The sequence below is a fragment of the Colias croceus genome, chromosome 12 (genome assembly GCF_905220415.1).
Source record: "Colias croceus chromosome 12, ilColCroc2.1".
In the NCBI taxonomy this organism is placed as follows: domain Eukaryota; kingdom Metazoa; phylum Arthropoda; class Insecta; order Lepidoptera; family Pieridae; genus Colias; species Colias croceus.
Genome location: NC_059548.1, coordinates 8,726,540 through 8,743,955, shown reverse-complemented (window position 1 = coordinate 8,743,955; position 17,416 = coordinate 8,726,540). Strand labels below are relative to the sequence as shown.

General features: G+C 54.2%; 1 protein-coding gene across 1 annotated transcript in view; it reads right to left on the bottom strand.

Moving 5' to 3' along the window:
• Nucleotides 1-17,416, bottom strand: part of LOC123696508 (centrosomal protein of 131 kDa) — a 42,176-nt gene that overhangs the window by 12,648 nt on the left and 12,112 nt on the right. Inside the window, exon 12 of the mRNA XM_045642711.1 lies at nucleotides 16,776-16,987. Within this exon, the coding sequence (XP_045498667.1) occupies nucleotides 16,776-16,987 (212 nt within the window). The remainder of the gene's footprint in view (nucleotides 1-16,775; nucleotides 16,988-17,416) is intronic.

Genomic DNA, 17,416 nt, shown 5'->3' with positions numbered 1-17,416 from the left:
TTTTCGTGACATTTCGTACCATTTATGTTAAAATGCTCATAAAATAAAATAATCATAAATAAAATAAAATTAACTGTGCACGACGAAACGTAAATGTAAAGTACACAACTCATTTAATTAGTATAGAATAAGATAACGTATAAACTCCTGAAGGCTTACGCCTGAAGGCTTATTTTTAGTATGAATAAATGTATGTCTTATTTGAGTTCTTAAATGTAAAGTTTATATGTTTGGAAAGTAAAGTATTTAATCTGTCTAGTATTAACGTAGAGTAAGCTCCTGAAGGCTTATGCCTGAAGGATTATTTTATAACTAAGAATAGAATAGCGAATTTATATGTAAAGATGTTTGTTAAATTGTTATTACGTAGTCATAATTAGATAGGAAAATTCATGAAAGATTATGACTGAAGACTTATTTACTTGGAATTTAAAATATTTATGTCTTGTTTAATGATAGTAAATGTTTATGTTTGTTTATTGAATATTGAAAATGTCTTTGTTTATGTGTTGCCTTAAGTATACGATAATGTTTTGTCTTTCTTTGAATTTACTATTGTAGATGTTAATATTTAATGATTATGTAATGATTAGGATATGTAAATTTAATGTTTCTTTTCCCGACAGCATCACGTCCGCGACTGCGCGCACAAACCGTTCCCCGCAGTATATTTATACACCTGAAGCGGGGGACGGGGTAGTATAAAAGTAAATTTCGGGAAAATCGTGCGCGCAGTCTAAACGGGGCGTTGGCGAGATATGTTATGGATGTAGAATTAATTAGTAATGTAATAATGAATGTAATGAAAACGTAGAAAATGTAAAATTGTGTAAAAATAAAGAGAATGAAAATAAAGGGTGAGGAAAGGGGCGTGGCCAGCCGGAGTGGAGGGGATAACGCGTAGAGTATAAATATCGACGCAAAACTGGTTGCGTCATGGCGGATTCGCTGAGCGACGACTAGCACACCCGGGTCCACGAACACAACTGAGGAGTTACAAGAAATTTTGCTTAGCAAAATTGCATCGAGTAACCGCCGTGGAGTAGGAAGCCAACATATTTGATTCCGGAGGGAAGGTTTATTCTCGCCTCCTCACATTTCCCGGCCTCCCACAAGCGGGTCTCACCGGGGAACGTGAGGAGGAGGGGCTGTAGATCCCCCTCCTGGGACCGTGTGGTCGCTCCCTACTTTCTTCGGAGAGTGTATCCAAATCAAAGGCCCTTTTCAGGGCCAAACTACATTCCAGCGGTGCGAAATATAATTTCATATCGCTGTAATGGAGCCTCGCAATCGCGACCCCAGGCTGGCAAGGCCCAGCACCAGCACCAGCCAAGCGCCACCTGGCGGACAACCGGCGAACCCGCGGGTATACCGCCAAGAAAGCCGCGGCACCGAAGCGCCACCTAGCGTTCGAGTTACGGATACTGGAATGGAGGTTGACCGTACGGAGAGCCGCAGAGACACTGAAACCGAGGTTGACCGAGCAGAGAGCCGCTCTCAAAAGAGCACCCCAATGGAGGACGATGGAAGTTCGGAGGACGAGGAGGAACAACCTGAGCCCCCCAAGATTCCGCCGCCGAGTTCGGCCAAATCAACCAGGGAGATCCTATCGCCGCGCTCCCGCTTGGAGAGGGACATGGTCCTTACAAGCCGCCTCCTTGAGATGGGGGCTTTCTCCGAGGAGATGCACGCCGCAATGGCAGCATGTTTAAGTGAGCGAAGAAAGCAAATCGAGAGATTGATGGCACAACCGATACCGGAGGAGGAGAAGGCTGCGATCGAGGAGGCGAGGAGCACCCCCCTCCCTCCCATGGACACCCCCTTGCGGCGCCCCCGCTCCGCAAGCGACGAACTAGAAGCAGAAAATGAGAGGCCGAAAAAGCGGCTCAATCCTGTAACGCCATCATACGCGATGGCCGTGGGATCCTCCCCGCCCCCCGCGGGAGACCAACCGCCTGCAACACAGAGCACCGCCGCCACTGCCACCAAAAAGGAAAAATATCCACCAATTGTCGTGGATGAGCTCCCCGACTGGGCAGCCCACTTCCGAAAACTGAAGCAAATTATAGGAAGAAATCCCAGCGCCCGCCCATACGGGAAGGGCATTCGATTTGTGCCGGAGGACGGCGACGAGTTCAGGGCCGTCCAAAATTATTTGGGGGGGCTCGAAAACATTGCGTGGCACGCATACACGCCGCCACAAGAGAGGAGCCTGAAGGTCGCAATACGCGGCCTTCCCAGCCAGACGACCCCGGAGGAGATAATAGAGGCATTCAATGAACTGGGGCATAAGGCGGAATATGCGCGCCATATAAGGGCAAGGAAGGGCCGGCCCGGCTGCATATTTTTCGCAATAATAAAACGAGAAGCAGACACCACCCCGGCTATATACAGCATTAATGAAATGCTGTGTATGCCGGGGGTCAAAATAGAAGCCTGGCGTGCGAAGAAGGGGCCGGCGCAATGTCACCGGTGCCAGAAGTTCCGCCACTCCTCGCACAATTGCCACAGAAAAATCGCGTGCGTAAGATGCGGGGAGGCGCACGCGGCAAGTGAGTGCAGTCGCCCAAAAGACTTACCGGCGACATGCGCGAACTGCGGAGGGCCGCACCCGGCCAACAATGCCTCCTGCCCAGTATTCAAAAGAGAGGCAAGGAACAAGAAGGCCGGTCCCACGGCCGCAACGAGACCGCCGAAGGGGAAACCCAAGGACCCCCCCGCCCCGCCGACCATAGAGCCCGTCCCGCTGGGCGAACAGACGGGTACTTCACTGATGGCTGTGGCCAACATGCCTAAAGCGGCAGCGGCGGCCACACAAGGCAAAAAGAAGAAGACAAAGAAGAAGAAAAAGGAGACGCAGCCGCCCAATGAGGAGCCTCCAACCGCTCAAACGGACAGTCAAGCGGCAACAGCAGCCAAGGACGTACAAGCGTCCGAAAATATAAGAAGAATCCCACGCCAGGCGCGCCAGGACTCGCCCCGGCAGAAGGAGGAGGTGGCCGTGCTGGTCAAGATCCTAGTCGACGTTCTAAACGCGATCCTGAAGGACGAAAGCCCAGTGACGGCGGTTGTCCAAGGACTGTCGAAGATTCTAGAGCTCCATAATGGATAATATACGGATCCTATACTGGAACGCCAGGGGCCTGCGACAGAAAGCCGCTCTACTCAAGCAGGTCCTACAAGAATACAAAATCCACATCGCCCTGATCTCCGAGACCCTCCTATCGGCCAAGGAAAAGCTGAGAGTCCCAGGATACCACGTGTATAGGGAGGACAAAACTAATCAAGCTGGACATCCGTACCGGGGAATCGCTGTTCTAGTTAAGAGGGCAGTAATCCACAGACCTCTGCCCCCCTATACGCAGCTGGAAGCCATGGATGCCCTGGGAATTGAGATAGACATCCGGGGCACTCAAACAAGAATTCTTGGCATCTACCGGCCGGGAGGATACACTATCTCCAGAGGCGACATCGAAGCGATTTTCTCTCCTCCGCAGGATATCGCCACTCTGGCCATGGGAGATTGGAATGCCCAAAATATGGAATGGGGTGGACCAAATACCAACACCGCTGGCATACGACTTTCAGCCACCTTAAACCACATCGGTGCCACCATCCACAGCCCGGGTGTACCAACACACTACCCGGACACGCATACACACATGCCGAGCATTATAGACTTCGCAGTCACCCGGGCCTTCGATGGGAGGTTAGTGCAAGAAGTACTGGAGGACAACCTGGGCTCAGACCACCACCCTATTGTGGTAAAAATTGCTACGCCCGCAACAACCATCCCGCCACTCCCCAGAAAGGGGAAGACCAATTGGGAGGCTTTCACCGAGCGGACGGCTAATATAACCGTAGGGCCGATTGGATGCAGGGAAGACATAGAAAACTATGTCGGAGACATTACCCGAAACATCCAGGAGGCCCTACAGAGCTCCACGGCAGAGCCGATCACAGGCGACCGCCCACCGCTGCCCAGACACCTAGAAGCCAAACTGCGTGAGAAGCGGAGGCTCAGGAAGGAGTGGCAAAGAACCAGGTGCCCAACGCTCCGCAGCAGATTAAACCGAATGGACGAGGAGGCGAAGGATCTGCTGAGGAAGCATAAAATTGATGAGTGGGAGAACAAGATGGACGCAGCCATTGACAACGACGAGGCCCTATACGGGATTTGTAAGACCCTCACAAATGAAGCCGTCCCTACCATACCACTAAGGACAGAGAATGGCCTAATATATGACCCGGCACAGAGGGCGGAGCTGCTGGCTGACCACCTGGCCAGCACCTTTAGGCCACTCCCAGTAGTGGACATGGAACACGTCCAACTAGTGGAGAACACACTTCACGAAGAATATGCCGGACCGCGACTGCAAGAAGAGATAAAGGCGGTGTCCCCAAACGAAGTCAAAAGAGAAATCAGAAACCTAAAGGTGAAGAAGGCGCCGGGGAACGACCTTATCCCTAACTTGGCCCTGAAAAACCTACACAGGCGAGCGGTTGCGGCACTTAGCCGCGTGTTCAACGGATGTCTAAGACTGAGACATGTTCCACTACAGTGGAAGACTGCCACTGTGGTGATGCTGCCCAAACAGGGCAAGGATCTATCGCGACCAGACGGATACAGACCCATCTCCTTGTTGCCCTCCATGTCCAAAGTGCTCGAAAGGTTAGTCCTGAAGCGCTTTACACCCCACTTCACCCCACGAGAAGAACAATTTGGCTTTAGGACGGAACACAGCACAACACTGCAACTGTCCAGAGTCACACACACCCTAGCGGCAGCTATGAACAAGAGGGAAGCGACAGTTGCAGTATTCTTGGACATGGAGAAGGCATTTGATAAGGTCTGGCACGAAGGCCTCCTCTTCAAGATCTACAGGCTGGACTGCCCGAGATACTTGCCTGATTTCATAAGGAGTTTCTTGAAGGACCGGGCCTTTCAGGTCCGTGTAGGCGTTACCACCTCCAGCACTAGGAGGATCGAGGCGGGGGTTCCCCAGGGCAGCTGCCTATCACCGCACTTGTACGCCGTGTACACGGATGACATCCCGAGCAGGGCGGACTCCCAATTGTCCCTGTTCGCGGATGACACGGCGTACATAACAACATCCCTCAACAGAAACCATGCAGCAATAAAGATGCAAAGGATCCTGGACCTGCTGCCCGAGTGGCTGGATAAGTGGAGGATGCGGGTGAACCCGAGCAAGTCGCAAGCGATTTGTATGGGTTGTGCGCCAAACCCAGCAAACTTAGAGATCCTGCAGACGAAGATCCCATGGTCGAATAAGGCCACGTATCTGGGGGTGGAGATCGACAGGCGCCTGACCTTCAACTACCAAGCCCAAAAAGCCGCTCGTCAAGCACAGGTCGCAGCTGTGCGACTGAGACCGCTCTTCACGTCCAGCTTGCCTACCAGACTGAAGCTGAGACTATACAACACTTACGTCAAGCCGAAAATCTTATACGCCGCTCCAGTCTGGTACGGCTACATCTCTGCAACCAACAAGAAAAAGCTAAAGACGGCTCAGTCGCGCACTCTGCGAGTGATAGTCGACGCCCCCAGATACGTCAGAAACGACACTATCCAAAGGGACCTGGGAGTGAAATCCCTTGAGGATGTCATCGCAGACCAGGCAAGGAAGATGTACGACAGAACGGAAACATCGGACTTCGCACACCTCCAAACCATCGCTCCGTGGCACTCCAGTGCGATCGACAGGAAACCCTACCCACGTGACTTGGCCCGGGACAAGGGGGATGCGTCGTCACCGCACTTGGTCGCTGACCCGCACTCGCTGGGCCTCCCGTAAGGGTCTCACCCGGTGGGGCGGATCGCCCAGATCGCGGAAACGCAAACCCCGAGTCGCCGAGGGCAGGTTGCCTGGGTGGGGGGTGCTACGTTGAGCCGAAAATCATAGAGCAAAACGCAGGATGCGAATAAAATAACTAGATGACCCCATAAAAACTGTGGGGTCCTCCAGGGACCCTCTCGTAGTTGCGAGAGGCGAGAGAAACCAGAGTGGGGGGGCCTAGCCCCGGTACTCTTTCCCCACATCAGTCGATGGTGTGAGCGAAGGCTCCGAAGCTTGCGTCATGGCATTCCAGTTGCTCCCGCGCTACAAGAAGAAACTAAGGAAATAACTCCGCTCCGGCTTGGCACCCTGGCCCTCTGCGTATGAAGAAATAATTGTTTGTATTATTTACAAACCCCCCCGCCACTACAGTCCACTTGAGAGGGCCTGCCGCCAACATTGGTCAGCTTCGAACCGGATCAGAAGAAAAATGAACACGAGAAGCCGGAGCGGAAGAGGAGCCACGCCATCGGTATCCGAGACGACCGCCACCGCCACAGGAACGTCATCAACGAACACATCGGAAGAAACGAGCGGCACGACGGAGACATCGGAGACCTGCACGACCGCGACGAGAACGACGAGGACAGAAGAAAAGAGCAGCTCGACGCCACCTACGCCGAGCACCATGCCCGCCGACAAGTTGCAGCCAGCGCCGTCACCCGTCGTAGGATACACAAACGCCGCTTTCGCGGCGCCAGCCGACAACGCCGACGCGCCGACGTCCGCCGCTTTCGCGGCGCCAATAAGCAACGTCAACTTAAATACAAACGCCGCTCTCGCGGCGCCATCGAACGTCGCCGTCGGGTCGCCAGCACGCCGCTCGAAGACGCTCCGCCAGGCATCAGAGGTGCGGTCGCGGCGCTCCGTAGCCTCCCGCAAGAGACTCCTCGCGGAGTTGGAGGCGAAGGAACGCCTAGCCGAACTAAAGCTGGAACAAGCGAAGGCCGCAGCAGAACTAGAAAAGGCGCGGTTAGAAAGAATCCGCGCTGAAGAAGAATCAACAACGGAAGAGGAAGAAGAGGACTACGAACCGGAACGACGGGTCGAGTCGTGGTTGAAACAGCATTCAAGCCAGCCACTGCCACCCGCCGCCAACCCGACTCGCGAGCTCTCACCGCCACGCTACATAGCGAAGAACACCGACAACAAGGAAGACCGAGGATGGGGGGCCCGCCAGGAACAGGACGACGGGCAACGGGAACCGAAGAAAGACCCGCCCACGCGGTCACCAGAAGTTGCGGCAATTGTAACCGCCTTCAACGAAGTCGCAAGAAGCCAAAGGAAAGTAATAAGATACGGCGGTGAACTACCGACGTTCACCGGCTCCAGCAACGAGTGGCTATCGTTCAAGGCATCGTATGAAGAAACTGAAGAGGGATTCACCGACGGGGAAAACGTCGCACGATTGAGGAAGGCGCTGAAAGGAGCAGCCCTAGAAGCCGTCACCGCCCTACTCATATCACACACCGGACCCGAGAAGATCATCGAAGCCCTGCAGAGAAGGTTCGGCCGCCCAGACGCGCTCGTTTTGGGTGAAATGGAAAAAATTAAATCGCTACCACGAGTGTCGGACAACCCCCGGGATGTTTGCATATTCGCAAACAAAATAGCGAATATCGTCGCCACCGTCGAAATACTAGGAAAACCAGAATACCTGCACAGCCCGGAAATGCTGCGGCAGGTGCTCGAGAAGCTCACACCGATCATGAAGAATAAGTGGTACGACTTCGCCGCCGACGAACGAGACAAGACACCGCTACTGAAAAAGCTCGCAGAGTTCCTGAATAAAGAAGCAGACAAGTGCTCCAGTTACGCTCCGTTAGACACAGAGACGGAGAGGATAACAAGGAAAAGGACGGAGCGCGCCTACGCAGCAAGCAACGCGAGCGAGCGAGAAACAAGATGCCCGGTGTGCGAGCGAGAACACAAGCTTATCGAGTGCCGACAATTTACGAACAGCGACGTAAATACACGATGGGAAATAGCGAAGAAACATCGAGTGTGCTTCCGCTGTCTGCGAAGCAAACATCAACGAGCAACATGCCGCGCTCGTCCATGCGGCCTCAACGGGTGCACCATGAAGCACCACAAGATGCTCCATCATACAAAGACAGCGGAAAAGAAAAATGAAGAAACGACTCAACCGCAAGCCGAAACGAAGAACGACGAAAAAGTCCTCGTGTCGGCGATAAACATCAACAGCGCTACGTCGGAGCAACCTACGCGCCGCCGCGCGTATCTGAAGATCGCCCCCATCACCATCACTGGGCCGAAAGGAAAATGCGACACGTACGCGCTGCTCGACGAGGGAAGCACGGTGACCATCATAGAAACGGCGCTTGCAGAACAGCTGGGTCTCGACGGGCCACGCGAGTCCATCACAATTCAAGGTGTGAATGGACACGAGAACGAGCACGAGTACAGCAAGAGAGTGAAGGCACGAGTACGAGGACGGCATGAAGAAAAAGATTACGTATTAGACAACGCCCGCACCGTGCACCAACTCCACGCGTTCACGCAGTCCATCCGCGAAAGTGACATCGCCCGCTGCAACCATCTGCACGACCTGCAAGACGACCTGCTGTACGAGAATGCAACACCGAAGCTGCTGATCGGACAAGACAACTGGGAGCTCATTATAACACGTAAACTACGGCACGGCAAGAGGAGTCAGCCCGTCGCATCGAAGACACTGTTAGGATGGGTACTGCACGGCTGCCGTTCATCGAACAAGCACCCAGTTTTGTTCTGTTCTCATCTCTCGGAAGCGGAGAGGTCACCCGACACACTCGAAAATATGATGAAGAAATACTTCGAATTAGAATCCATCGGCATCGAACCTAAGCGACAGCGCAGCGACCCGGAGCAGCAGGCACTCAACATACTGGAAAAGAAAAGTCAACGCCTGCCGTCCGGCCGATATGAAACCGGACTCCTATGGAGAGACGAGTCCGCAGATACACCGAACAACTACGGCGACACACTGAAAAGACTGAAGACATTGGAAAAGAAATTGGACAAAGACGAAGAGCTGAAGAGACAATATGAGGAAAGAATCGAAAATCTACTCTCGTCCGGCTATGCAGAGAAGGCGCAGACTCCGCCCACCGGCGGGAGAGTGTGGTACCTCCCACACTTTCCAGTGATCAACCCGGACAAAGCGAAGATTCGTCTGGTGCACGACGCGGCCGCTAAGTCACACGGCCGCTCTCTCAACGACATGCTGCTGCCCGGGCCCGACCTACTGCAATCTCTGCCCGCCGTCATCATGAAGTTCCGTCAACATCCAATCGCCGTGTCCGCCGACATCAAGGAAATGTTCATGCAGATAAAAATTATAGAAGAAGACCGCGACGCGCTGCGCTTCCTCTGGCGTGGCGACCGACGCGACGACGGGCCGCCCGATGAATATCGAATGACATCGCTCATCTTCGGCGCCTCTTCATCACCGTGCACCGCGCTCTACATCAAGAATAGAAACGCGCAAGAACACGCGAACGAGAGTCCGGCAGCCGCACGCGCGATTCAAGAGAACCATTATATGGACGACTATATACATAGCTACGCGACCGAAGATGAAGCAAAGGAGATAACGGCGCACGTCGATCGCATACATCGATACGCCGGCTTCGGGCTACGTGGGTGGGCGTCGAACAAAGAAAACGCGACGTGCTTCCGCGCGGCCAACCGAGAGCTCACGGACGCGTGGGCCGCACTTGAAGAAGAAGCAGCAGCCCGCCGCATCAGCTGGCGCTTCCTTCCGCCGGCCGCCCCATTCATGGCCGGCGCGTGGGAGCGCATGGTACGCACCGTGAAAGAAGCCCTACGCCACACGCTTCACGAGCAGCACCCCAGTGACGAGACGCTCGTCACACTCCTCGCCGAAGTAGAAGCCACCGTAAACTCACGCCCACTCACTCATGTGGCCGTGACCCCCGACGTGCCGCCACCCTGCACCATCGAAGAAGACCAAACAACAGCGCGCACACACTGGAAGCGCGCGCAACAGCTCGCCGACACCTTCTGGCGACGCTGGGTGCGAGAGTACCTGCCCGTACTCCAACAGCGGCGGGAGCCCCACGCAAGCGGCGCGGCCCCCAAGATCGGCGACCTGGTCATCGTGTGCGACTCCAATCATCCGAGGAACACGTGGCCCCGAGGACGAGTCATCGCCACGTATCCCGGCAAGGACGGCGAGGTACGAGTGGTCGACGTGGAGACCAGCGGCGGCAGAATCCTCCGGCGGCCCACCAAGAAGATCGTCGTGCTACCAGTTCGAATCGCAGAGTGCGACGGCGGGAGAAATGTGCACGACGAAACGTAAATGTAAAGTACACAACTCATTTAATTAGTATAGAATAAGATAACGTATAAACTCCTGAAGGCTTACGCCTGAAGGCTTATTTTTAGTATGAATAAATGTATGTCTTATTTGAGTTCTTAAATGTAAAGTTTATATGTTTGGAAAGTAAAGTATTTAATCTGTCTAGTATTAACGTAGAGTAAGCTCCTGAAGGCTTATGCCTGAAGGATTATTTTATAACTAAGAATAGAATAGCGAATTTATATGTAAAGATGTTTGTTAAATTGTTATTACGTAGTCATAATTAGATAGGAAAATTCATGAAAGATTATGACTGAAGACTTATTTACTTGGAATTTAAAATATTTATGTCTTGTTTAATGATAGTAAATGTTTATGTTTGTTTATTGAATATTGAAAATGTCTTTGTTTATGTGTTGCCTTAAGTATACGATAATGTTTTGTCTTTCTTTGAATTTACTATTGTAGATGTTAATATTTAATGATTATGTAATGATTAGGATATGTAAATTTAATGTTTCTTTTCCCGACAGCATCACGTCCGCGACTGCGCGCACAAACCGTTCCCCGCAGTATATTTATACACCTGAAGCGGGGGACGGGGTAGTATAAAAGTAAATTTCGGGAAAATCGTGCGCGCAGTCTAAACGGGGCGTTGGCGAGATATGTTATGGATGTAGAATTAATTAGTAATGTAATAATGAATGTAATGAAAACGTAGAAAATGTAAAATTGTGTAAAAATAAAGAGAATGAAAATAAAGGGTGAGGAAAGGGGCGTGGCCAGCCGGAGTGGAGGGGATAACGCGTAGAGTATAAATATCGACGCAAAACTGGTTGCGTCATGGAAGCTGCGCGGCTGGTTGGCCTCTTACATCGAAATGAGACGAGGCGACCTGGCGCGCATACCGCTGGGCTGCTTGGAGGAGCCATCGCCGGAGGATGAACAGGTTTTGTTGGCAAAACTTGCCACCCTCCCGATCCCTCCGGGCAAGCCACGGGCGAGGCGCCGTCGCCTCCTCAGCAGCGACGAGGAGGAGGAGCAGGTCGAGGCGGCACAGGCCAAGCGGCCTTGCCAGACTCCCGCCCTCCTTCCCGCTACCACCACCACCACCACCACGGACTTCGAGAGCATGGACACGACCGCAGCCACACCCGCTCCGCCCACCTATGCGGCGGTAAGTGCAGGCGCCGTCGTGCCACCACTCCACCCACGCGATCCACGCCGCCCCCGCCGTATCAACGTGGAGGCCGCCGAGGAGCCGCAACCGGGCCCGTCCGGCATGCAGCGCGCCAGTGCGCCTGCGCAGCCGACCGCCCCCACACCGAGGGCGACAGCAGCGCCACCTAGCGCTGCCGCCCCCGCATCCACCGCTGCTACAACGGCGCCACCTAGCGGCGCGCCGAAAACACCCCGCTACCCGCCTATCGTGGTTGAGTCGCTCCCAAATTGGGCGACTCACCTACGTAACATCACCGCCTCGCTGGGGCGACAGGTAAGCGCGCGCGCCTACGGGACCGGCGTGCGCTTCTCGCCTCAGGACGAGGTGGAATACCGGGCGGTGGACAGGTACCTGCGCCGCATTCAGGAGGAGGGAGTTGAGATATCCTGGTTCTCCTACTCCCCTGAATCGGAGCGCAGTGTGAAGGTCGCCGTCCGTGGCCTTCCCGTCAACACCACGCCCGAGGAGCTCATGACCGCGCTGCGCGACCGGGGATATGACCCCGAGTTCGCGCGGCCCATCCGCGCCCGGAAAGGGCGCCCCGGATGCATATTCTTGGTCATACTAAGAAAGACCGAGAACCTCACGCCGGGCATATATGCAGTCAAAGAGCTGCTGTACATGCCCGGCGTCACCATAGAGGCGTGGCGCTCCAAGCGGGGCCCCGCGCAATGCCACAGGTGCCAGGGCTTCCGACACTCGTCGCACAATTGCCACAGGCCGCTTGCCTGTGTGCGTTGCGGCGAGAGCCACGCGACCGCGGACTGCCCGCGGCCAAGAGACGCCCCCGCCATCTGCGCAAATTGCGCGGGACCACACCCCGCCAACCACTCCTCTTGCCCGGTGCTGCGGCGCGAGGCCCGCAATAAAAAGGCGGGCCCGATAGCGCGCACCACGACCACACAGCAGCAGCCGCAGCAGCCGCGCGCCGCACCGAATGTGCGGCCTAGCGCGCCGGCGGCGCCACCCGCGCCCGTAGAGCCGGTGCCTCGTGGAGAGGCCCCCTCCACCGGTCTTATGGCGGCGGCGAACAACGCCCCCGCAACCACATCCGCAAGAAGAAACCGAAGGGGGCGCAGCGGTAAGAAACGTTCCCGCACGCAGCCCCCTCGGACCGCTACCGCCTCCGTGCTCCCTGCCGGCCCGCCCGCGCACATTCCGCAGGCGCCGGCGCATGCGCAGCAGCGCCAGCCCGAGCGCACACGAGCGCAGCCGCCGACCTCCGCTCGGGTAACTTCGGCGCAACGATCGCAGCCGAACTTACCCGAACCCGCCCGAGTACAAACCTCGACACAGCTCGGCCCAGCATCGGCACAGCTCGACCCAGCCAAGCGGACTGCGATGCGAGTGGCGTGCCAGGTGCTCCAGAGCATGCTGGCCGCGCTGGAGGAAGGCGCCGACCCGATCCCCATCATCATGCAGGGCCTGCTGACTCTCGCTCAACAGTGAGTAGCCGCTTCATTTACTGGAACGCGAGCGGGCTCAGCAAGGAGAGAGCGACATTACTGCGCCACCTCATGCGTGAACAACGAGTAGACGTCGTCCTCCTAAACGAGACGCACTTGGGCGCGGCTGACAAACTCAGCGCGTCTGGCTACGTCTCGTACAGACAGGACGAATGCTCCCCGCATGGGCGTAAGTACCGCGGACTTGCGATCCTTATCCGCAAGTCCATCCCTCACACCCCACTCCCCGCTTTCACATCCCAATCCTTTTCCGCGCTCGGCATCGAGGCGGAGTTTCCGGTGGGCAGGCTGCGTATGTATGCTGTATACAGGCCGCCCGGGGGGAGAGTTGACACGAACGAGGTGAAACGACTTTTCGCCTCGAGCGTGCCGACGATCGCCGCGGGCGACTGGAACAGTAAGCATTCGCACTGGTTATCCCGCCTCGATTGTTGCAACGGCAAAGCCCTTTATAACATTATCGATTATAACGACATTGTTATAGAGGGCCCTTCCGAACCCACTCACTATCCTCGTACAGACTCCCACCAAGCGGACGTCATCGACTTTACGATTCACAATGTGATCCGCCAGTCGATGTCGCAAACTGTTATTGTGGACGATCTCGGCTCAGACCACCTGCCGGTATTGGTCGAGATCACTGCAAACAGTTCCGCGCTTGCCCCATCCTACTCCCGCCGTTGTGTTAATTGGGAGTTATTTGCGAATACGCTTGAGCGCTCTACGCCCTCACGCGCGGTTTCAAGCGCCGAGGACGTGGAGATATTCGCGAATGGCTTGCATGAAGCACTCAAGTCCGCTCTTTCCCAAGCCACGACACTTAAACCGTCCACTTCCATACTCCCCCCCATTCCCGCTCACATCAAAGCCCTCATCCAGAAGAAGCGAGCTCTGCGACGGCAGTGGCAGCATTCGCGCTGTCCCACCCTCAAGCGGCAACTTGCTCGCTTGCGAGAGCAAGTTAGCGATGCGCTTGAGGCGAACAGGATCGAGGGCTGGCACCGTGCGATCGACTCGGCCGCCGAGGACTGGCCCTCGCTCCACAACCTCTGTCGCAGGCTTAAATCTTCAACTGCCCCCGCGCGCCCACTCACCGATTCCGCGGGTAATTATATATACGCCCCTCAGGGTCGCGCTGACTTGTTCGCCGAACATCTGGCACAAGTTTTTCAGCCGAACCCCCTGACGCCGTCGAGCGCCGCCCACGCAGCAGTGGTGAACGAACACCTGTCAGGTTTTCTAGCATCACCGATACCGCCCGCTGAGGAAGTATTCTTCACCTCCCCGTCCGCCGTCCGCCGTGCGATTTCGCGTACAAAGTTGCGCAAAGCGCCCGGTGAGGACGGCGTGACGAACGAATCCCTCCGCCACCTCCCCCGTAAAACAGTCGCGGCTTTGTCGCGGCTGTTTAACGGTATATTACGCACCGGCCATTTCCCTTCAGTGTGGAAAACCGGTCGCGTAATAATGATCCCGAAACCCGGCAAGAATGCCTCCTTAGCGGGCAGTTATCGACCCATCACCTTGTTGAGCACAGTCTCCAAGGTGTTCGAGTCACTACTGCTGCCTATGCTGCGTCCGTACGTGTCGCCGCGCGCTGAGCAATTCGGCTTTCGCTCGGCACATAGTACCACCCTTCAGATATCTAGAGTATTGCACCATGTTAGCTCCGCCTTGAACAGGAATGAGAGAGCGGTCGCAATATTTCTAGATATCGAAAAGGCTTTCGACCGCGTCTGGCACGAGGGTCTTATATATAAGATCCTTACCACTACCCAGTGTCCCGCGCGGCTTGTGAGGATATTGCACTCCTTCCTCACGGACCGCTCCTTTCACGTTTCCGTGTCCCCCGCCATTTCCCGAAACCACTCTGTGCAGGCGGGTGTCCCGCAGGGCAGCTGTTTATCGCCCGCGCTTTACTCCGCCTACACAGATGACTTCCCTTCCCCCGCGCTAAATTCTAATCAAATCCTCGCACTATATGCCGACGATGTAGCTTTGATCGCCGCATCGTTGAATACAACGCATGCGATGGTTAAGGCGCAACGCTGGCTCGATGAGTTGCCTGCGTATTTCGAGCGTTGGCGGATATCTGTCAACGCGCGAAAGACACAGGTGATTCGGTTCGGTGGTTTGACCCCCTCCCACCAACTCACTTTGGCTGGTGAGCAGATCCCATGGTCCGATACCGTCCTTTACCTAGGTATAACTATTGATTGCAGGCTTCGCTTTAACAGCCACGTGAAGCAGGTAATCAACAAGTGCAAAGCCGCCCACGCCATACTTCGTCCGGTGTTATACGCTGAACTCCCGCTGCGTATAAAGGTAAGCGTTTATAAAACCTACCTACGGCCGCTCCTCACGTACGCTGCGCCCGCCTGGTATGTGTATGTGTGTGAAAGCCTGCGCCGCAGAATGCGCGCGCGGCAGTCACTCGCATTACGCGCTATCGCCGGCGCGCCGAGGTATGTGAGAAACGAGCTAATACGTAGCGATCTCGGTGTAGAAACGCTGGATGAGTTTATCCTTCGTCTCTCCCAAAATATGTTCTCGCGGGCGGACGCTTCCTCTCATCACCATCTCCGAGAGATTGCTCCGCACCGCGCCATTCCCGGGTCGCGTCGTCCAAATCCGCGCGACCTACTACCACCCCCCTCTCCTAAGGCGTCCACAGCGCCCTCCCACCAGCCGACGTTGGAAACAGCGTCGGTATCCAATCTAGCGCTTCCAGCGCCACCTGCCGCCCACGCACTCTGTGCGCCCCTTACTATTCCCTCCTACCAAATCCACTCCCACGCGCAAATAGCGCAATCCCTTATAATACCCCCACCCACGCAAGCCCCGCCTGCGACGGCGCACCCTACCGCGCCGTCTGTCGCCTCACCCTGCATAACTCCTACACAATCGGTACACAACGTACCCAGCCACTCCCACGCCTATCCCCACGCGCAATTGGCGCTTCCTACCTCACCAATCGGTTTTGTGTCGCTCCCGGGTTCCTTGTCCGTCCCCGGCCTAAAAAGTTCTGGCCGGGCTCGTAAAACCAAACACAGGTCGGTCGAGTCTTCGCAAAATGCGAAAAGGTTTAAAGCTTCCGAGTCGGGCACAGTCTCCTATACTGTGCCCCAAATATCTAAACAGGGCGGTTCGCCCCCACAGTAACCCGCCCGTATTAGCGGGCGGCGCTATATACCTGCTGCAGGGGGCTTCCCGCCCCGATCAGCATTCCCCACGCAGCCTCCTAACGGAGGCCGCGTGTGTGAAGACCCACTCGTCGTTGCGTCATGGCATTCCAGTTGCTCCCGCGCTACAAGAAGAAACTAAGGAAATAACTCCGCTCCGGCTTGGCACCCTGGCCCTCTGCGTATGAAGAAATAATTGTTTGTATTATTTACAAACCCCCCCGCCACTACAGTCCACTTGAGAGGGCCTGCCGCCAACATTAACATATAAATTTACATAATACTGGGTGTTTTATACATCTTTTAAATTGTTCAAAATTTTGAACACTTTTTTTTTATATTTTTCTCTATTTAATGGAAAACCTATGAAGTCATTGATATTTTCTACTACTTACTAGTACTACTAATATCCTATCCTACTAATATTATAAATGCGAAAGTTTGTGAGGATGGATGTGTGTGTAAGTTTGTTACTCTTTCATGCAAATACTACTGAACCGATTACAATGAAATTTAAATATAGAGTGTAACTTGGATTAATTCATAGGATAGGTTTTATCCAGGAAATCCCACGGGAACGGGAACTCTTTCACGCAAATACTACTGAACCGAATAAAATGAAATTTAGCACACATATAGAGGGTAACTTGGATTAATTCGGGTTTTTCTTTGAAAACGCGGGCGAAGCCGCGGGCAAAAGCTACTATTAAGTAAACACACCTCAAAGCATCCTGCAACTCCCTCCTGCCCGCCTGCGCCTCCGCCTCCATGCTCTCTATCGCCCTCTCTATCTCCCTGTCCCGCTCGCACTTGTGCTGCGCCGCTATCTCCGTCACTCTCTTTTTGAACGCAAGCTGCTGTTCCGCTTCGTGCTGTTTCTTGTATGACGCGAATTCTTCTTCTAGTTCAATGCGCTTTTGGTTCATTTGTTCCTGTGAGGGAATATTTTGTTACCTACACTAATATTATAAAGAGGAAAACTTTGTTTGTTTGTAATGAATAGGCTCATAAACTACTGGACCGATTTTAAAAATTATTTCACCATTCGAAAGCTACATTATCCACGAGTAATATAGGATAGGTTTTATCCCGGAAATTCCACGGGAACGGGAACTATGCGAGTTTTTCTTTGAAACCGCGGAGCCGCCGGCGGAAAGCTAGTTGAGTATAAATCTAAAGAGTTATCCGTTCGTTTTTATAACATCCACAATATGTAACGAACTATGCCTGTGTAATCTTATATATAAAATTCTCGTGTCACAATGTTAGTCTGCATACTCCTCCGAAACGGCTGGACCGATTCTCATGAAATTTTCTGTGCATATCGGGTAAGTCTGAGAATCGGCCAACATCTATTTTTC